A 22836-nucleotide genomic window follows, 5' to 3' on the forward strand; every position below is an offset into this window, starting at 1 on the left:
CCCTCTCTCTCTGTTTCTGGCACAACAGCGCCCCTACTGGTACTCATACTGGTGCTCATTAACGTCTCACGGACACATGGGTGAACCAACACGTAGATAGGCGAACACGGACATTGCTGTTCCTTGGTGTGGTTGCGCCACTCAAAAATCGCTGTAAACATTAACACTGTACAGTAGCAGCACCCAGTCAAACTCAGTCTTCATTTAACCCATTCTGACCTGAGATCAGATTAAAAAAATGTCTATTACATCCTGACAGTTTCATTATTAACCCATTCTGACCTGAGATCAGATTCTAAAAGTGTCTTCGATTTGCTATTTTTCAATAGCTAAAGCATGACATGATGCCAACACCAAAATGGGTGCCCGTTCAGAATGGGTTAACCACTTGAGCCCCATTTTATACTCTCAAAAAAGCAGTGAAAATGGCCAATCTATGAGCCTACAGTGTGTCACAATGTGCAGAGTGGCTCAGGCCTCTGCCTGAAAGCCAAAAGCCTAATTTCCCCCCCTCCCCCCCCCCCGGCTAAGGGGGGGGGATTTACTTTTAGGCTAGTGGATAAGATGTTTGGCTTTAGAGTCCCTTCCCACGTGGGGGTTACCCGGGTTTGAATCCTGAGCGTTTCTTTATTCACACAGTGTCTACACAGTTTAGAAATAGAAACCGTTTTTTTTTTTTTGTCTCCTATCACATAACCAAAATATGAATCTCAGGGTAAAAGTGGCTAAATATAAACTTGTATAGCCACCTTCAACACACACACGTGCGCGCGCACACACAGGCACACACACACACACACACACACACACACACACACACACACACACACACACACACACACACACACACACACACACACACACCCCATATATTCCCTAACCTGCATGAATGGACACACTTCAACAAAACCCCAAGGCGACCCAGTGGACACGTCGTGCGTTCACGGGTTGGTGCCTCGGCCTCTCTGTCTCCATCAGGACCGGCCAGGCAGAGTGGAAAGAACGACACACATGGGAGGTCAGGAGGAGACGGATAGATGGATGGGCCGACGGAGGCAAAAAGAGAGATGAATGAAAGGGGGACGGAGGGGGAGAGAAGAGGGTCCGTGACAGACAGAGCGAGAGAGGGGAAGCGAGTCAGACATGGAGGGTTAGGAGGATACGGGGGAGGGTGGTGGGGGGAGAAAAGAGTTGAGACAAAATGGGGAGATAAGAAGTGGAGAGACGGGGGACCGGCAGGAAGAAGGGGCGGACAGCACTATGCTAATGTACAGCCAGGCGGCTGTGCTTCCCTAAGCAGGGCACAGAGGGGATCTGGGGAAAGGTCACTGGAGCAGATTGGGGAACCTCTCTCTCTCTCTCCGTCCTCTGTGCTCCCAGCAGGCGTTGTGGCGAGCTGATAACCGGGGTGGTGGGGGCGGTAATGCCTGTGTCACAAAAACACCGCTAGGGTTGCGCAAAGACCCGCCCTGCAGCACTGTTTAATGTAATCTATTTGTAAAGTATTTTGTGTTGAATTACTGATGACAAAGTCAACAGTATGTGTATCCATAAAATAAACAAGAAAATACCATACACACTAGTTCTTTATTTCTGTCATATTTTACTTTTACTCCCCTACAATTATTTGACAACTTTAGTTACTTTGTAGATTTTGATTATTATCCCATTCTTACCTGAGATCAGATTCATACGAGGTTTCCCCTGGACACACACTGGTCTGACAAACCCATTCTGACCTGAGATCAGATTCTAAAAAATGTCAGTCGCTCTTCGATTTTTCAAAAATAGCAGACCTACAAGCTCGTATCGCGCCACTCGGTGGCGCGATATGAGCTTGTAGATCTGCTATTTTTAAATAACTAAAGCACAACATGATGCTGACACCAAAATGGGTGCCCGTTCAGAATGGGTTAATCACTATGGCCCTATACACGTTTTGGCCCTTTGAAAATAGACTATCTACAAGCTCACAATGCATTCTGCATAATGAGTACTTTTACTGTTAGTACTTTAATTACATTCTGATGCCGATACTTTTGCACTTTTACTCGAGCACATTTTGAATTCCAGACTCACTCGTAAGGGAGTATGTCGACATTGCAGTAAAACATGTGAGTCGTATTCCGCCACTGAAAAACGACTATGATGATGATGACAACATCTGAAATCCCTCTCCTTATCCTCTCTCTCCTCTCACGTCTTCCCTCTCCGCCGTGCCTCATGGCGAAGCGGGCTAATGGAATGATGGCCACAGGCCACCGTTAAATGATGTTGTTTAATAACTTTTGCAAGCCGCAGGATGAAATATTGATGCAGAGAGAGAGAGAGAGAGAGAGAGAGAGATATAAATAGAACCCCGTTGGCTTCTCGACAGCCTCCTCTTATTTACTACTCTTCTTCGTTGGCAGGTATCAGAAGCTTTGGAAGAGCTATGTGAAGCTACGCCACCTGCTGGCCAACAGCCCCAAGGTCAAGCAGATGGACAAGGCCAAGCTGACCCAAAGAGAGGTGGGTTGAAGCAGGAGGGGGGAAGGGGAGACACCACTGACGTCTTTTTCAACTACTCTTTGTTCCCTCGCATTTCCACACTCACTCCAGAGGGCCACTACCTTTCCACACTCACTCCAGAGGGCCACTACCTTTCCACACTCACTCCAGAGGGCCACTACCTTTCCACACTCACTCCAGAGGGCCACTACATTTCCACACTCACTCCAGAGGGCCACTACATTTCCACACTCACTCCAGAGGGCCACTACCTTTCCACACTCACTCCAGAGGGCCACTATATCTCCACACTCACTCCAGAGGGCCAATACCTTTCCACACTCACTCCAGAGGGCCACTACATTTCCACACTCACTCCAGAGGGCCACTACCTTTCCACACTCACTCCAGAGGGCCACTACATTTCCACACTCACTCCAGAGGGCCACTACCTTTCCACACTCACTCCAGAGGGCCACTACCTTTCCACACTCACTCCAGAGGGCCACTACATTTCCGCACTCACTCCAGAGGGCCACTACATTTCCGCACTCACTCCAGAGGGCCACTACATTTCCGCACTCACTCCAGAGGGCCACTACCTTTCCACACTCACTCCAGAGGGCCACTACATTTCCACACTCACTCCAGAGGGCCACTACCTTTCCACACTCACTCCAGAGGGCCACTACCTTTCCACACTCACTCCAGAGGGCCACTACCTTTCCACACTCACTCCAGAGGGCCACTACCTTTCCACACTCACTCCAGAGGGCCACTACCTTTCCACACTCACTCCAGAGGGCCACTACCTTTACACACTCACTCCAGAGGGCCACATTGCATGAAGTAAACGAGCTCAAAATGCGTCACCGTGCGACCCGTTTTGAGCTGGTAGATTGGCTATTTTTGCTATATTTGAATTGAAATCCAGAATATGTTGAGTGGTGCAACCACTCCAAGGAACAGCAATGTCCGTGTTCACCTATGTGTGGTTAACCTATGTGACGTTAATGAGCACCAGTATGATTATATGAGTACCAGCAGGGGCGCTGTTGTGCCAGAAACATGGGTGTGATCTTTTTGCTATTTTTGAATTGGATTCCTGAAAATTAACATTTTTATTTAATTTCAAATGCCTTTCAAATGCCTTAGTTAACCTTATGAACTAAATACAAATACATTGGACATAAAACATTTTAGTACTATTCATTAAGCTACTAATTTAGACTGAAGTAATTCATGTGGGTCATGTTTGCATGCTTGGAATTGTAACAGCTGAAATCAATATGTCAATATTCTGATATTAACCTTAGGGCACGGTGGCACAGTTGGTAGTGCTGTCGCCTCACAGCTAGATGGTCCTGGGTTCGATTCCCGCTCGGGGTGCTGTGGGTGCTGGCGGCGTGTTTCCTCCTCCGCGTCATCAGTGCCCATACCCGAAGGCGGGGTTGGCGAAAGGGCCTTTCTGTGTGGAGTTTGCATGTTCTCCCCGTGTCCCCTAGGGTAGGTACCCTCACAAAAACATGCAGTAATCCTGGTCACTAAACTGCCTCCCCCTGGCCAGCTGGGACGCCTGATGGAGGGGAAAGGAACTGGTTGGAATAACGTGTTCCTTCCACGCGCTACGTCCAACCAGGGAAACTCCCCCCTGTCAGGTGTAAAGGAGCAACTTGGACACTCAAGCATGAAGGAAGCATGAGTTATGTCCGTTGCTCTCCCTAGGTTGGCGGAGGGTGTGTAGAGCCCAGGATCACATCACAGGATGATTGACACAGGGGTGAAAAATGGGTTACAAAATCGTGGGACAAAAGATATATAAAAAAAACCTTGCGTTAAAGGAGAATTCCATGCTAGGTGTTATTTTGTACAAAAGTGCATTATTGGCTATTTCCCCATTATAAGCCCTCAATGGGGGTTGGGTTTTTGTGCTAATTCGATTATTTCCATCGAAATAAGTAGTAAAGTGTGTCGCTTGGGATACTATTTACATTATGAAGAGAGGATATATACAAAAATATTTCTTGAGCGATGGGAATAAGCAAATTCGCACAGCACCCCAATCCATCCATCCATCTTCAACCGCTTATCCGTAGTCGGGTCGTGGGGGCAACGGCTCCACCAGAGAGCTCGAGACTTCCCTCTCCAGAGCAACATTAGTGACTTCCTCCTGGGGGATCCCGAGACGTTCCAAGGCCATTGAGTCGATGTATTTCCTCCAACTGCGCCTTGGTCTGCCCCGGGGTCTCCTCCCAGTGGGACGTGCGTCGAGGACCTCCCTAGGGAGGCGCCCGAGAGGCATCCTAACCAGATGCCCGAACCACCTCAGCTGACTCCTTTCCAGGCGAAGGAGCAGCGATTCTACTCCGAGTCTCTCTCGTGTGACTGAACTTCTCACCCTATCTTTAAGGGAGATAGGGTGCCCAATGCCCCATTAAATTAGTTGAGGGCTTATGGTAGGGGAAATAGCCAATAATGCGCTTTTGCACAAAATAACACCTGGGCCTCATTGGTGGGGACGTAACAACTACAAATAAAGGTAAGAAAGCCTTCTAGCATGGAATTCTCCTTTAAGTGACGGTGGGGGCCACCAGTTGCTCTATATACCTCTTTCTGTCCATCCTGCTCTGCTGTGGTGTCTCTTCTCTATTGTTGTTATTGAGCGGTGCTAGCCCCTCCTATATGCCCAGCTTTGTGGGTCTGTGTGAACACAAACATTGGCTGATGATTGGTTGATCACCCCGTAGCGATGATTTGATTGGCTGAGCAAAGTACATGTTGAAGATAATGGTGAGGGCAGAAAAGTGAAGAGCGCCCCTCACTTCACACAAGTGTGATTTTAATTATTGCAGGGTTCCTACATAAGTATGGAGAAAAATGAAAAGAAAATAAGAAATATAAATATATATATATATATATATATATCCCTTGCTCTTCTGCCTTTCAGAGCCACTGATGTGTGAGAACACTTAATAAGCTTGTTTTGCAGACATTGTACTGCAGCTCTCTCTGGCTAATAGGCCTGACATTCCTACTCTAAAGCTGCACTGGAGCAATTAGTTGACACACACACACACACACACACACACACACACACACACACACACACACACACACGACACGCTCGAGCCGCACACTCACACATGGCACATTATGCATCACCACCGTCACTGTCACTGCTAGCAGGAGCTGATCTGGTGTTCTGTCTTTTTCACTCTTCATTGGCAGTGAAGCAGCGTGCTTGTTATTTCCTGCCCAGTGGAAACCACACTCTGTGTGTGTGTGTGTGTGTGTGTGTGTGTGTGTGTGTGTGTGTGTGTGACTTTCAGTAGAGGGGGCCAGTTTCGTGCATTTTTTTATTTGCATTGAAATCCCCATAGGGGGGTTTTAGGCCGTCATCCCGGCCTTTGTGTCAGGAGGGGTGGCTGTGTGTCGGTAATGATGTCCATTAATATTTGATACAGCCAGTTTCTGGGGAAAATGGAATTAATGTGGCCGTAAAAGCCTTGAAACTACAATGAAAGCATTGTCACTGCTAATATACGTCACGCCCAGCTGTCAACACATTGCGTTCCTGAGATTCCTCGTTGACGTAAGCTCAGTAACCACGAAACATTAAATATCAATACTTTTTTTTTTTTTTTTTACGTAATTAACATGTCAGTTTCTGTTGTGCGACGGGCAGCTGCAGCCACCCCGCCTACCCGGAAATGTAGTTTCTGGGTTGTTTGACTCGTTTCTAACGCTTATGTTGTTACTCTTTGGGTATATTTGTACATTTCCACCTTCAGTCGATGCTTCATATCCATAATATTATGAGTGAAAAGGCTGGGATGATCGTGAACATGTCACGCTGCGACGTGTTGTGAGCTTGTAGATCATCAGCTATTTTCAGCTTGCAACCAAGTGTAAAATCAGGCATTTTGACGCCATCAAGGCCCACCAAAATATTATTTTGGTCGACAACATCACTCCGCCAACGACGCCTTTAAACGTGTTAATTAGCGCTCTGATTAAAACTGAAGTTGGCTTACCGCTAATCAAAGCTCCCCTCGAGCGATAGCTCCGTTTTCCATTCCATTCCTATTCAGACCGCAGCCATCTTGCCACTAAGGTGATACCTAGGTGACACTTCCCATACACAGCCCATTCATCCAAACAGAAAAGTCCTCTCTAATTATAGTAAACGACGTCAAAATCAACCAACATTGCAGCTGTAGGGAAAGCTTGAATTATCCTCTTTCAATCTGCAAAGTGTTTGCTTCATAAAAATCCACCGTAGTGTTGGAGTTTGGAAGTGCTCGTTGACCCTCACTCAACGGCCCATGTGTACCACCTGTTTTGAATGTGCACATAATGCAGGAGGCAGCAGGTGGTTGCTTTACTGATAACGAGCGCTTCCATAGTCTGATACTTAAAGCGCGTTCGGCTATGCGCACCGGGAATGTGGTCAGTTTGTTGAGTGTGGTGGGCGGTGACGTCACAGAGTGCGTTCAGTGTGCCTTATTTACGAACGACCAGTTACAACACACCATTCACACTGAGCAACCCTACCCTCAGGGTAGGGTTGCTCAGTGCGTGCACTCGGCACACCCGGTGCGCAGCGCACTGGATTTTCGAACGACAACGCACTGAGTGCACTGAATAAACGAACGACAAGAGAGCACACCAGTGCGTTCAGGGCGCATTTCCGAACGCGCCCTTAGAAAAGAATCATCTGCAAGGAATTTCTTGACGGGAAGTAGCTCATAAAATGTCTACGGTGGATTTTTATTAAACACAAACTTTAGAGGATAATTCAAGGTTTCCCCTACAGCTGCAATGTTGGTGATTTTGACGTTAATATAATTATAGAGGACTTTTCTGTTTGGATGAATGGGCTCTCGTGTCACCTAGGAATCACCTTGCTGGCAGGATGGCTTCTGTCTGAATAATGGAGAATTGCTTTCCCTTCAGCCTCAATGCATTGGAAAAAAGTGCAAGGTAGTGGATGAGGCCTTTCTAGGCCTTTTTTAACCCATTCTGAACGGGAACCCATTTTGGTGTTAGCATCATGTTGTGCTTTAGCCATTTAAAAATAGCAGATCTACAAGCTCATATCGCGCCACCAAGTGGCGCGATACGAGCTTGTAGGTCTGCTATTTTTGAAAATTCGAAGAACGACTGACACAGAAACATGGCTTTATCAGAAAACTGTCAGGATGTAGAAGACATTTATAGAATCTGATCTCAGGTCAGAATGGGTTAAGAGTTTTCCATTTCAAATCGCACTGGATAAATACAGCGACTGTTTAGTAGTGGCTCAATAGCTCTTCCCCGTGACCGCACGTCTAAAATATGAACGCATATAAAGACTCTTGGCGAGTGATTGATCCGATCGACGCGACCACCTTCGCCGTTGTTGTTTTGGGTTACGGAGGAGGCCGTCTTCTTCTGCAGCCAAATAGAATGGTGGTGAGCGGTGGGCGGTTGCTGAACTGTCGGCGTCCCCTGCTGGCCTGGCATGAGTTGAGCTCCGGCTAATTAAACAGTCTGTTATCACATTTCTGTGACTGTGTGTGTGATGCTGAGATTAAAATATGCGGCTCCAATTAATTTCAAATGGAAGTCGCGTGTTTTGACCAGACGGTCTTGTTTGACGGCCGTGTTCTGCCCCCCCACCCATCAAACAAGACCGTCTTGCCGAACCATGTGACTTCCATTGGAAATGAATTGGAGCGGCCGTTATACACGGACAAAATGGTAAATGGTAAATGGTGCATTTATATAGCGCCTTTATCCAAGGCGCTTTACATAGATTGTGCATTACATTCACCCATTCACACACACATTCATACACCGATGGCAGCGGAAACCATGCAAGGCACCAACTAGCACATCGGGAGCAATTAGGGGTTCAGTGTCTTGCTCAAGGACACTTCAACAGTAACTCTGGGGGAGCCCGGGTTCGAACTGGCAACCTTGCGGTTACCATCCAGGCACTCTACCCCTGAGCCACAGCCGCCCGTTACAAGACACCAGACAGAGAGACACAAGACGGGTGCCTTGAATGTGTGAGTGTAGCCCAAGACTCGACTCCCGCGGACCTGTATAAACTAACGCTGTGCTTCATTATGTAAATACCACAGGCCTCATGCCCACTGCTCAAACACATTGGGCTGTACAACAATCTGTATCTGTCAAAGTTCTGCCTTCAAGAAGAGTTAACAGTAGAAAATAAAACTTTCAAGAAAAACATTTTGCGCCCACACACACACACACACACACACACACACACACACACACACACACACACACACACACACACACACACACACACACACACACACACACACGAGACGGCAGAGGGCATACACCAAAACAAAAGAAGCATCTGTCTACTCGGAATTCAAACTTACTTTTTTACACACACCCTACCATTTTGTTTCACCAACATACAAAAATCATTGCAAGTAATTGAAGTGACACCTGTGACTGCACACCATCTGCGTTTGGTTAGCGATGCTACATTTGTAATATTTGAATAACCATACACACACACACAAGCATTTATTATTGCAAACTTCAAAGTTGGGAGACAGATCTCCTCATTCATTATTATTACATTATTTAGATATTAGTTAGATATAGTTATTATTAAATCAAGCAACTTTCAGACTGTCTGGGGTTGCTCGCAAAAGGCAGATTAAAGAGGAAAATTACCCCCAAAGTGTGTAGTGAAATCCAGGTGCCGGTAATCAAAGTCTGTTACACATCTGATCAAAGATTAGCAACGGGTGTGTTAGGTGTGCAGCTGCTAACACCTTCACTCAATAAATGAATCATTTTTTTTTTTTTTTTTATAGCAATATTTCTGGCATATTCCATGTGCAATTAAACAATTTGGAGGTATGTATGCAACTCCAATTGTGAGAAATTCAATGCGTTACTCCAGTGTGTCAAACCCATTTTGGGGCGGGAACCCCTTTTGGTGTTAGCATTATCTTATGCTTTAGCTATTGAAAAATAGCAGATCTACAAGCTCATAGCACGCCCGCTACGAGCTTGTAGGTCTGCTATTTTTGAAAAATGACTGACGACTGACATAGAAACATAGCTTTTTCAGAAAACTGTCAGGATTTAGAAGATTTTTTTTTATAATCTGATCTCAAGTCAGAATGGGTTAACATTGTCTACTATGCACCCAGTGAGTCCACAACAAACAAAGACTTGAGGTGAGAAACTAGGCAAGGCAGTTACATGAATTTAATTCAGTACCGATATCTAATTCTCAGCCACCCAAACCCGTACTATGCATAGTTTGGGTCTCACCTTATTTCATATTAGACCGTAACATAATAGTCCCACCACAGAAGAGACGTTTTGAGGTCTATAATATCTGTGTGTTCTTGTCACAGGTACCGCCATCCCGGTAAAGGGATTATGCAGGCCACTGCAGGATGCCGCTTGCAATGTTTGGAGGGAAGCGATGGCTTAGTGGTTCATCTTTACCTGCCCCCAGTCTCACTGTGCTCCATCTATTGTACTTTGTGTTGTATTGAGTCATTCGTCACATTGCAAGGGGATCAAGGGATATACATATTATACAGTATCACTTTTTGAGGCCCCTCCTATGCCCAGCATTCTGGGTTTGTGTGAACACAAACATTGGCTTGCGATTGGCCCGATCACGCCGTAGCAATGATTCGATTGGCTGAGCGACGTGCATATTGAGGACAAAATGTGAGGGCAGATATTTGAAGACTACAATTGCGATTGGCCGGAATGTGATGATGTATGATGATAAGAGCGCCCCTCACTTTGCACGAGAGTGATTTTTATTTTTTACCGTAGCCTAATGTAGTAGGGCCTACCAACTCGGTGACCTTGTGGTTAGAGCAGGGATGTCAAACTCAAATACACAGTGGGCCAAAATAAAGTAATTGGTAGAAGTCGAGGGCCAGACTGTGTTTCAACATACTGGCACCGCGGTCCAGGAGATTTTACAGAGGCCAGTTTCGAATTGCAGCCGTCCGTAGGTGCCCTTTGAGAGCGGTTTTGAAGGAGTCAAGGGATTCACATGTCTTAATGACTGTTGGTAGGACGTTCCACATTTTGGTGGCATAGGAGCGAAAATAATTTAGTCCCTTGTTTGTGCCGAATCTGGGTTGTACATGGTTTGTTGCACTCCCTCTGGTGTTGTGGGTGTGGACTTCGTTTACATTAAGGAAGTATTTAGACAGGTACATGGGTATCTTGGTGGTGTATCGAAAGGCTATACTTATAGGGGCTAATGGTTTGAAAATTGTTCCATCAGTCAAACACATCTGAACAAAATCTGAAATCTGAAATGGCTACATTCCGTTGGAACGGAACCGTTATTTTTTACCTGAAACGTTTTGGAGTAGTAGCGTACTGTACATGGTTTGTGCCCGACAGGCACTACTGTAACTGTATGCTGCATCAGGTGTCGTCGGTGGTTTGAGGACATTGTGGTAGAAAGAAAACATGCTCAGTACAAAATGTTATTGGAATTAAGTCGTGCTTTGTACAAATTCTATTACAATATAAACAAACTATGCATGCATAATATGCAAACTAATGCATTGACAGTAATTGACAGTAAGCAACATTCCCCTGATTTTGAAGAATGCATTCACACCATCTATACTCTGGAAAATAGAACTTGGGACGCTTTCAACCGACGTTCCCATTATTTGAATAATACCGGAAATAGCCAATCTACAAGCGGTGCAAGCTTGTAGATTGGCTATTTTCACTATTTGTCACACGAACAAGTATACTTTATAATGGCTTAACCCATTCTGACCAGGCACCCATTTTGGTGTCGACATCATGTTATGCTTTAGCTATTTAACCCATTCTGACCTGAGATCAGATTCATACGAGGTTTCCGCCAGACACACACTGGTCTGATGAACCCATTCTGACCTGAGATCAGATTCTAAAAATGTCAGTCGTTTTTTTAGATTTTTCAAAAATAGCTACCTACAAGCTCGTATCGCGCCACTCGGTGGCGCGATATGAGCTTGTAGATCTGCTATTTTTAAATAGCTAAAGCATAACATGATGCCGACACCAAAATGGGTGCCGGGTCAGAATGGGTTAAAAATAGCAGATCTACAAGCTCATATCGCGCCACCGAGTGGCGCGATACGAGCTTGTAGGTCTGCTATTTTTTGAAAAATCAAAGAATGACTGACATTTTTAGAATCTGATCTCGGGTCAGAATGGGTTAATCAGACCAGTGTGTGTCAATGTGGAAAACTTGTATGAATCTGATCTCAGGTCAGAATGGCTTAAGTGGTTACAATAATGGTTCTTTTGTCAACCGGTCAGAGTCACTACTTTGACCTATAGAGCTCATCATAAACAACTGCCTCTTCCATTGTGTTCTCTTGGCAGCTGTGAATAATGTTCACACTAGCATTGTCATGGTGGTCTCCATGCATACACTGTGCCTCGGTGTCCAACTGAAACAGAGTGTATAGTAGTGGGTGTGTTTGAGAGAGAGGGAGAGAGAGAGAGAGGGAGAGGGAGAGATCACTTTGATGCACAGTTCAAAGTAAGACGCGTTATTTATTCATGCCTTTGTTCTGGCTGCCTCCTCGGAAAGTTGAAAACTCCTGCCGTTGCATTTGGAGGTGGATCACGGACGGGGCGGCTAACTCGGATGCAGGCGTTGGTTGGGCAGGTCAGGCTGAATGCGGATGTAGCGCATGTTGCTACAGCTGCATTGACCTACTGTATAGTAGTGCTTCCTTCAGGCTCTGGGGTGTGATGGCTCCTAATGGGAAGGCTGGTGCGCCTGGGTGCACACTGTCGGATTAAAGCCTCCGCCTGTGTTCTGCAGCCATTAATCCATTCTGACCGGGCACCTATTTTGGTGTCAGCATCATGTTATGCTTTAGCTATTTAAAAATAGCAGATCTACAAGCTCATATCGCGCCACCGAGTGGCGCGATATGAGCTTGTAGGTCTGCTATCTTTGAAAAAATCGAAGAACGACTGACATTTTTAGAATCTGATCTCAGGTCAGAATGGGTTCATCAGACCAGTGTGTGTCCAGCGGAAACCTCGTATGAATCTGATCTCAGGTCAGAATGGGTTAAGGGCCTGATTAAACGTGTTGCAGAGAGAGAGAGAGAGAGACAGTCTGCACTCTATACAAGGCATAACATAATGACCTTCCAGACAACTGAAGACCTTGTGCCATTGCAAGAGGCCATTGTCAGAATAGGCTTGGTTTACTAATCTAGTTAAGTCTATCTTGCATCAATTATACGTACTGTACACTGTACATTCCTGTTATTCCCTGAAGACCTCCGATTCTGATTAATTCCTCCCGGAAAGTTGTTTTATTTATTTCATTTTTTATTCCGCCTTTTTTTTTCCTCTTCTGCTTGTATACCATTTGACAAACCTGCCAATGAACATCATTTCCAGTTCAAGTCCTTTATTGACACACGGTGTGATAAAGTGGTTTATAGCAATGGATTTCCTCTCCAAACTGTTGGGGACACGGGGGAGGAAGCAGACCTTTCCCCACGCGGCCTTGAGGGATCTAGTACGAGCGTCACGTGAACCATGGCTAATGTTATGCTGCGGTCGACCGTGTCAACCTCTCCTTTGGCTTTCCCTTAACCAACACCACTGGCCGCAGCCACGCCGAACACGTGCAATGCTACAATTAGCTGGGCCCAGAAGAGCTGTCACTTCTCAGATCTTGCTGCTGCTTGTGTGTGTGTGTGCGTGCGTGCGTGCGTGCGGCGCGCGTGTGTTTCAGTCTGTTGCGTATGCTTGCTTTCCTTGAGAAAGACAGACGGGGAAAACCGTGAGACAGACCCTGTTTGGAATAATAACGTTGATCTGAATGGGTGGCTGGCGTGGTGGTGACATGATGATGTGGCTTTTTGTACATTTAGGGCAGGCGATTAACCCATTCTGACCTGAGATCAGATTCGATTTTCTTCGATTTTTCAAAAAATAGCAGACCTACAAGCTCGTATCGCGCCACTCGGTGGCGCGATATGAGCTTGTAGATCTGCTATTTTTAAATAGCTAAAGCATGACATGATGCCAACACCAAAATGGGTGCCCGTTCAGAATGGGTTAAGTAATCCTTTGTTTCACAGTTTGATACGATACGGTGGTGTCACAGTATAGTTTTTGATACAGTAAAAAAAAACAGTTTTGAAATTTTCTTTTTTACACGCTACATATCATAGCATAATAAACTTAATTTATGATCTGTATAGGTACTTTGGACAGTGATGGAGCTGACATTTCGGGTGCAGTGCGTTGTTCAGACTAGTCATTGGTCCGACAAACGACAACCCACCTCATCCCCTAACCTAACCATAACCGCAAGCACGGGAGCAGACGCTAATGCTGCGTCGGAATTACATGCGGTCCCCGACATTTCGTCTGTTAGCGTATATCTTCTTAGCAACATATAAATCAAACTGTGCTATATGGGGGAAAATACTATATCGCACGCACGCACGCACAAACGCTTATAATCGTAGTCCGTACAACACGACATGGAACCGGTTTGGCCTGCACACCACTGGGACACAGTACGAGACAGATGGCCTAACAAAATGGCATGGAGGAACCACGGCTAGTGATTCAGCCACCTAGACGTACATGGTCACTAGGGTCATCTTCCACGTGATTGCGAACGCACTGAGCACTAACTATGAGACCCTGCAGATCATGTCTGTGTGTCCGTGTGTCTGTCTGTCCCGCTGTTACACCACCCGCCCGCCACCAGAGGGCGCAGCTGTATCACACAAAACACACGCACGCACGCACTCACACACACACACACACACACACACACACACACACACACACACACACACACACACACACACACACAACTTAACTTAAAATGAAAAAACTTAACTTCAAAAAACACTTAACTTCAAAAAACTTAACTTCAAAATAAAATCTTAAAAAAACACAAAAAAACTTAACTTAAAAAAAATCTTTAAAAACACATAACTTCAAAAAACTTAACTTAAAAATAAAATCTTAAAAAATCACAAAAAAGAGAACTTTAAAAAGAAAACCTTAAAAAAGTATGTAATTTATTCTAATTGTTGTCATTGCCATTTACGAGCTGCGTTCGCTTCCCGCGTTTGCGCGTCTTACTTGTGATATCAGTAATTATTGACCGTGACTGTGTTGTTGTTGTTGTTGTTGTTTTGGCAGGAAGCTCTTCAGAAGATCCGTCAGAAGAACACGATGCGGCGCGAGGTGACCGTAGAGCTCAGCAGCCAGGGCTTCTGGAAGACGGGCATCCGCTCTGATGTCTGTCAGGTAACGCACGCACACACACACACACACAGGGCTTCTGGAAGACGGGCATCCGCTCTGATGTCTGTCAGGTAACGCACGCACACACACACACACACAGGGCTTCTGGAAGACGGGCATCCGCTCTGATGTCTGTCAGGTAACGCACGCACGCACACACACAGGGCTTCTGGAAGATGGGCATCCGCTCTGATGTCTGTCAGGTAACGCACGCACACACACACACACACACAGGGCTTCTGGAAGACTGGCATCCGCTCTGATGTCTGTCAGGTAACGCACGCACACACACACACACACACAGGGCTTCTGGAAGACGGGCATCCGCTCTGATGTCTGTCAGGTAACGCACGCACACACACACACAGGGCTTCTGGAAGACTGGGATCCGCTCTGATGTCTGTCAGGTAACGCACGCACACACACACACACAGGGCTTCTGGAAGACGGGGATCCGCTCTGATGTCTGTCAGGTAACGCACACACACACACACACACACAGGGCTTCTGGAAGACTGGCATCCGCTCTGATGTCTGTCAGGTAACGCACGCACACACACACACAGGGCTTCTGGAAGACTGGCATCCGCTCTGATGTCTGTCAGGTAACGCACGCACACACAGGGCTTCTGGAAGACTGGCATCCGCTCTGATGTCTGTCAGGTAACGCACGCACACACACACACAGGGCTTCTGGAAGACGGGCATCCGCTCTGATGTCTGTCAGGTAACGCACGCACGCACACACAGGGCTTCTGGAAGACGGGCATCCGCTCTGATGTCTGTCAGGTAAGACTGGCATCCGCTCTGATGTCTGTCAGGTAACGCACACACACACACAGGGCTTCTGGAAGACTGGCATCCGCTCTGATGTCTGTCAGGTAACGCACGCACACACACACACACAGGGCTTCTGGAAGACGGGCATCCGCTCTGATGTCTGTCAGGTAACGCACGCACACACACACACACACACAGGGCTTCTGGAAGACGGGCATCCGCTCTGACGTCTGTCAGGTAACGCACGCACACACACACACACACACAGGGCTTCTGGAAGACTGGCATCCGCTCTGATGTCTGTCAGGTAACGCACGCACACACACACACACACACAGGGCTTCTGGAAGACGGGCATCCGCTCTGATGTCTGTCAGGTAACGCACGCACACACACACACACACACAGGGCTTCTGGAAGACGGGCATCCGCTCTGACGTCTGTCAGGTAACGCACGCACACACACACACACACACACACACACAGGGCTTCTGGAAGACTGGGATCCGCTCTGATGTCTGTCAGGTAACGCACGCACACACACACACAGGGCTTCTGGAAGACTGGGATCCGCTCTGATGTCTGTCAGGTAACGCACGCACGCACACACAGGGCTTCTGGAAGACTGGGATCCGCTCTGACGTCTGTCAGGTAACGCACGCACACACACACACACACACACACACAGGGCTTCTGGAAGACTGGGATCCGCTCTGATGTCTGTCAGGTAACGCACGCACACACACACACAGGGCTTCTGGAAGACGGGCATCCGCTCTGATGTCTGTCAGGTAACGCACGCACACACACACACAGGGCTTCTGGAAGACGGGCATCCGCTCTGATGTCTGTCAGGTAACGACCGCACGCACGCACGCACGCACGCACGCACGCACACACAGGGCTTCTGGAAGACGGGCATCCGCTCTGATGTCTGTCAGGTAACGCACGCACACACGCACGCACACACAGGGCTTCTGGAAGACTGGCATCCGCTCTGATGTCTGTCAGGTAACGCACGCACACACACACACACACAGGGCTTCTGGAAGACGGGCATCCGCTCTGATGTCTGTCAGGTAACGCACACACGCACACACACACAGGGCTTCTGGAAGACGGGCATCCGCTCTGACGTCTGTCAGGTAACGCACGCACGCACGCACGCACGCACGCACGCACGCACGCACACACACACGCACACACACACACAGGGCTTCTGGAAGACTGGCATCCGCTCTGATGTCTGTCAGGTAACGCACACACGCACGCACGCACGCACGCACGCACACACACACACACGCACACACACACACAGGGCTTCTGGAAGACTGGCATCCGCTCTGATGTCTGTCAGGTAACGCACGCACGCACGCACGCACGCACGCACGCACGCACGCACGCACGCACGCACGCACGCACGCACGCACACACACACAGGGCTTCTGGAAGACTGGCATCCGCTCTGATGTCTGTCAGGTAAGACTGGCATCCGCTCTGATGTCTGTCAGGTAAGACTGGCATCCGCTCTGATGTCTGTCAGGTAACGCACGCACGCACGCCCGCACGCACGCACGCACGCACGCACACACGCACACAGTGGTGGAAAGTAACTATGGGGCGACTGTGGCTCAAGAGGTAGAGCAGGTCGTCCAATGATCCATGGGTCGGCGGTTCGAATCCCGGCTCCTCCTGTCTACATGTCGAAGTGTCCTTGGGCAAGACACTGAACCCCAAATTGCTCCCGATGTGCTGGTTGGTACCTTGCATGGCTTCCGCCGCAATCGGTGTATGAATGTGTGTGTGAATGTAATGCACAATCTATGTAAAGCGCCTTGGATAAAGGCGCTATATAAATGCACCATTTACCATTTAACTAAGTGCATTTACTTGAGTATCTCCAATACTTACTTTTACTCCACTACATTCTTTTGAAAACTTTCAGTCACTACTACGGTAGTTACTTTGTAGATTTTGATTTATTATTACAACGCATGCATTAACCACTTCAGCCCTGTATGCATTTCGACCTTTTGAAAATGGCCGATCTACAAGCTCACAATGATTGCAGTATTGATACTTTTACTTAAGTAAAACAATTGAGTACTTTTTCCACCACTGCACGCGTGCGCACCAAACGCATTGTTAGGAGAGCTTTCCAAGCATTGCTCTCATCCTCTACATTAACGATGGCACACACACACACACACACACACACACACACACACACACACACACACACACACACACACACATCAGGCACACATAATAATATGCATTTACAGTTGCACATACACACACACTTTGCATCAGCATGTGCGTGCACATTTGCATGCCTGCAAGCGTGCACACATACAATGCACAGTGCCTGTGTGTGTGTGTGTGTGTGTGTGTGTGTGTGTGTATGTACACCACTCATGGCACTGCTACAGTCAGAAAGTCATCTTTTGATCTTTTCTAGGAGTTGCATCACGTTTGCACACTGTTAACATCAAAATGTGACTCAACCCTGACACCCTGCCCCTCATTACTTCATTTCACAGACACGACTTAGATTAGGTTTATTTATGTATTATTATTTCCATAGACACAGAGTGCATACTGTGTATATATCCCTTTCTGACCGGGCACCCATTTTGGTGTCAGCATCATGTTATGCTTTAACTATTTAAAAATAGCAGATCTACAAGCTCATATCGCGCCACCGAGTGGCGCGATACGAGCTTGTAGGTCTGCTATTTTTGAAAAATCGAAGAACGACTGACATTTTTTTAGAATCTGATCTCAGGTCAGAATGGGTTAATCAGACCAGTGGGTGTCCAGTGGAAACCTCATATGAATCTGATCTCAGGTCAGAATGGGATATCTGTGTAAGGTGTGTATCACTCACACATCCACTGGCCATTCATTTAGCATAGAATCTGTAGGAATCGGGAGGGGGGGAGGTGGAGGGGGAAACGAGCGAGAGTGACAGGGAAACGCATACTGTAGGCTTGTCCACTGTTTGTCCAAAACGCCGTACGTGTCAACATGTCCATGGGCCTCCATTACAGCGTCCGTGTCCACATGTGAACGCCCCAGTCCTCTCCATCAGGGCCCTCCTCTGCTCTTTCTTTGTTGATTATCCCATTCTGAACGGGCACCCATTTTGGTGTCAGCATCATGTTATGCTTTAGCTATTTAAAAATAGCAAATCTACAAGCTCATATCGCGCCACCGAGTGGCGCGATACGAGCTTGTAGGTCTGCTATTTTTGAAAAATCAAAGAGCGACTGACATTTTTAGAATCTGATCTCAGGTCAGAATGGGTTCATCAGACCAGTGTGTGTCCGGCGGAAACCTCGTATGAATCTGATCTCGGGTCAGAATGGGTTATTTCATCTCGCCGGGGCAGCACACGTACTTAATAAATAATGACTGTCTGATAGGTTTTCTCCTCTCATCCCAATCCCTCCACCATCCCCGTGTCTTCCACCATCTGTGTGCCTCACGCTGTCCCTCAAAAACATGCCGTCTCTCTCCCCATGCCCGCCTCTCTTCTCCTGTCCTCTTATCTTTGGCAATCAATACTCTCTTGTTCCCTCTTTCTCTTGCTTTCTTGCACCATCCATTACTTCTCTTCCTCCCCCTTCTCCCCCTTTTGCATGGAACGCACGCCAGTGGTGTAACCGAGTGCATTTACTTAAGTACTGTACATGAGTACAACTTTGAGGTGTTTGTAATTTGCTTCTTTAATTTCCAATGGCCGATACTTTTACGTTTCCATTTAAAAAAAACGCTCTGAAATAATATATATATATTCAAAGATTAGCACTACATTTTCACAATTTTTCAAGAATAGCAGATCTACAAGCTCAGTGCTATGAGCTTGAACACCAAACGGGGTTCCCGTCCTGAATGGGTTAATACACCATTGCACATAAAAACAACTCCAGGGTGTCTAATGAAGTACTGTCACCTCATAGACACATGAAAAACTGGAAAAATACAACAATTGTGGCACTCCATCTTTAACTTTGCATTTAGGGTTTCTTCCTGGAGGCTTAAAGGTATATTCAGTGATTTCACTTAATTCAAATATCACTTATTTTTTTGTTTTGTTGTGATAATCCTCCCTACTATAGAGTGTGCTGGCCATATAAGGAGTTCCTCCCTGTCCCCAGTTAACCCCTGGGGGTCAAAAAACCTTAGGTTTCATTTTTGACTCTCTATCCTGATTGGACGAAAGGCTTAGGTCCCAGCCAAAAACGAAACCTAAGGTTTTTTGAGTGAAATCACTGAATATACCTTTAACCCTTGACAAGTCAAACAGTCAAACGGGCCAATGAAGTAAACAGTAATTTAGTGACACCACACTATCAGCCCCTCCCCTAACCCCTCCCCCTTTATATCATACAACTACAGCTGTGGGTGTGGCTTCAGTTCAGGTGGATCACCACCCATCACCACCCACCAGGCAAACCAGGCATACTTAATGAACTGGTGGGCGTGCCCACATAAAAACAACATTTTAACAAATACTGTACACTTTTTTTGGGAAAAAAATATACCTCCTAATATAACAATATGACCTGATGATCATGTTTTAGGGTGGGAAAAAAATCACGGCACTCCATCTTTAAGAGTGTGTTTTTCCCACCACGTTGCAGCACGCCATGATGCTTCCCGTGCTCACCCACCACATCCGCTACCACCAGTGTCTGATGCACCTGGACGCACTCATCGGCTACGTCTTCAAGGAACGCTGCCTCCTGCAGGTGAGTCAACGCTTGGACACTTTTATCTTTTATTTTATTTTTATATTCCCACGATTTTGCAACCCATTTTTACCAGCTTTACAAGCTGGTCAATATTAGCTTGTGAAAGTCTCCGACAGGAGATCGACAGGAGATAATTTTCTGCTGAGCCTGCTCTGTAAACCAGTTGGCAACACTGGTTGCCAAGCCTGCATATTTCCAGCCTAACGTGGATTCATTCACAGTTGCTTGCCTGGTTTGGTTTTTGGAGGCTGCTTAGCTTATTTCTGACCTCATGCTTCCTTCATCCAAGCTGCTTCTTTTCACCTGACAGGGGAGTTTTCCCTGGCCGGACGTAGCGCGTGGAAGGAACACGTTATTCCGACCAGTTCCTTCCCCCTCCATCAGGTGCCCCGGCTGACCAGGGGGGAGGTAGTGTAGAGACCAGGATTACTGCATGTTTTTTTTTGTGAGGGTACCTACCCTAGGGTTAAGGTTCGACACTTTCAAATAAATTAGATAAACGGCTGGATGGCACTTACACCCGTCTTCTAATGAGAACGCAAAATCTCTCTTGGAAGAGCCACCCATCGACTTATACTCTGATATACTCTGGCAACCTTCCCCGTGTTTTCTTCACTAGTCCGATCCAGTTTTCCGGCCACTGCTACAGAGCTGATCATGAGGTTATATCTTCCCTTCTTCTCTGGAGTCCTGCCTCAAAGCAGACCAGAGGTGGAAAACTGTCGTTTCCTGATGTCATCGCTATAGGGATACAGGCATCAGTAAGCAGGAACTGGGGATGGCAATGAAGGACCGGGAAGTCTGGTGTGCGCATTGTGAAATCCATGATCTCAACCGTGGTCGAAAAATGATGAAGGCATGACGCCACTGACACTAAGTAACACAGCAGTGTGTGTGTGTGTGTGTGTGTGTGTGTGTGTGTGTGTGTGTGTGTGTGTGTGTGTGTGTGTGTGTGTGTGTGTGTGTGTGTGTGTGTGTGTGTGTGTGTGTGTGTGTGTGTGTGTGTGTGTGTGTGTGTGTGTGTGTGTGTGTGTGTGTGTGTGTTCTTGCACTGTGCCGGGGAGTGTTTGTGTTTGTTGATTTGTCAGATGCTAGTGCAACTTCCAACCATTCTCCTATGTCTCCAGCCTCCCACCTATACCCACCCCCTGGCTGTCACATACTGTGTGCTGTGTATTTGTATTTTTTTTGGGTGCAGCTTCAGTTCAGGCCGATCACTACCCACCAGGCAAACCACAGGCATACTTATCGAACTCTGTCGGCTCTGTGCCGTCAAAGAAATGTTGTTTAGACCAAAAAATGTCATCTGGGACAAGGAATAGGAGATACAGGCGATTGAAAGAAAGGGATAGAATGTATTCGTATGGTGCCGATGATCTAAGATGGGCGACGGAGTCTTCAATTGACGAAGGACTTCGGCAATGGCGGTATAAGTTTTAAGAAACTTGACTGCTGCATTAATGTGTTCAGAGGTTTGTTCAATTGACTTGGAAAAATCCTACAATTCAGGCATATCTGCTTTAACTCATTGGCAGTTGAATATAGCTTGTTTTCATCCAAAAACGCTGTCTTTTAAAGGAAAGCAGAGTAAAATGTATTTTTTTTAATAAATCCTCTAACATTATACTTCATAACTATCATTCATAAGAGCGCCCTCTATGGTGAACACTGAGAAACCAGTGTTCAATGGCAGTCTGCACTGCCATTGAGTCTTGGACTGAAATGAAAAATATTTGTCAATGGCAGTAGGGATGCTAATCTCTGGAATATTCCAAAGTCGAAGGAATAATCTAATATAAAAAAAATAAAAGAATGATCGCCTATAACAAATGAAGGTAAAAAAAATCAGCCTTAACCCATTCTGACCTGAGATCAGATTCTAAAAATGTTCTTCTACATCCTGACAGTTTTCTGAAAAAGCTATGTTTCTAGGTCAGTGGTTCTTCGATTTTTCAAAAATAGCAGACCTACAAGCTCGTAGCGCGCCACTCGGTGGCGCGCTATGAGCTTGTAGATCTGCTATTTTTCCGTAGCTAAAGCATAACGTAATGCTAACACCTAAAGGGGTTCCCGTTCAGAATGGGTTAAAATACTCTGGGTCTCGCGAGATCACAGAACCGTCAGTCAGAGGCAGCATAATTTGATTTAAACCAAAAAACGAATGCATTGCTTTGATCATTTCCTGTTTCATGTCGAGGTATGTAAGGGTTGTTCCAACTTCTATCACAGCACTATATGAACAAATCATTGGAGTGATGCGTCTCTGTTCCCCCAGATAAGACCGGCGCTTGTATCCAAACTAAACCATTTAAAAGATTTGGCGATAAGATAAAAGAGCCTTTTTTGGCGGTTCTGGACAACCGTGGGTCCGACCGACTCGACACCGGGCTCTGCACTCCCTGTGGAGTTACGTTCATTACAGACGTACGTGTGTACAGACAGACAGAGACATGGTGCATTTATAGTTACAGTAGATACTGTT

General features: G+C 46.6%; 1 protein-coding gene across 1 annotated transcript in view; it reads left to right on the forward strand.

Moving 5' to 3' along the window:
* Positions 1-22836, forward strand: part of drosha (drosha ribonuclease III) — a 232053-nt gene that overhangs the window by 50270 nt on the left and 158947 nt on the right. The window contains exons 17-19 of the mRNA XM_083777811.1: positions 2412-2511; positions 14710-14817; positions 20244-20351. Of these exons, the coding sequence (XP_083633937.1) occupies positions 2412-2511; positions 14710-14817; positions 20244-20351 (316 nt within the window). The remainder of the gene's footprint in view (positions 1-2411; positions 2512-14709; positions 14818-20243; positions 20352-22836) is intronic.

This window comes from Protomyctophum parallelum (genome assembly GCF_964188405.1).
Source record: "Protomyctophum parallelum genome assembly, chromosome: 12".
Classification (NCBI taxonomy): Eukaryota; Metazoa; Chordata; class Actinopteri; order Myctophiformes; family Myctophidae; genus Protomyctophum; species Protomyctophum parallelum.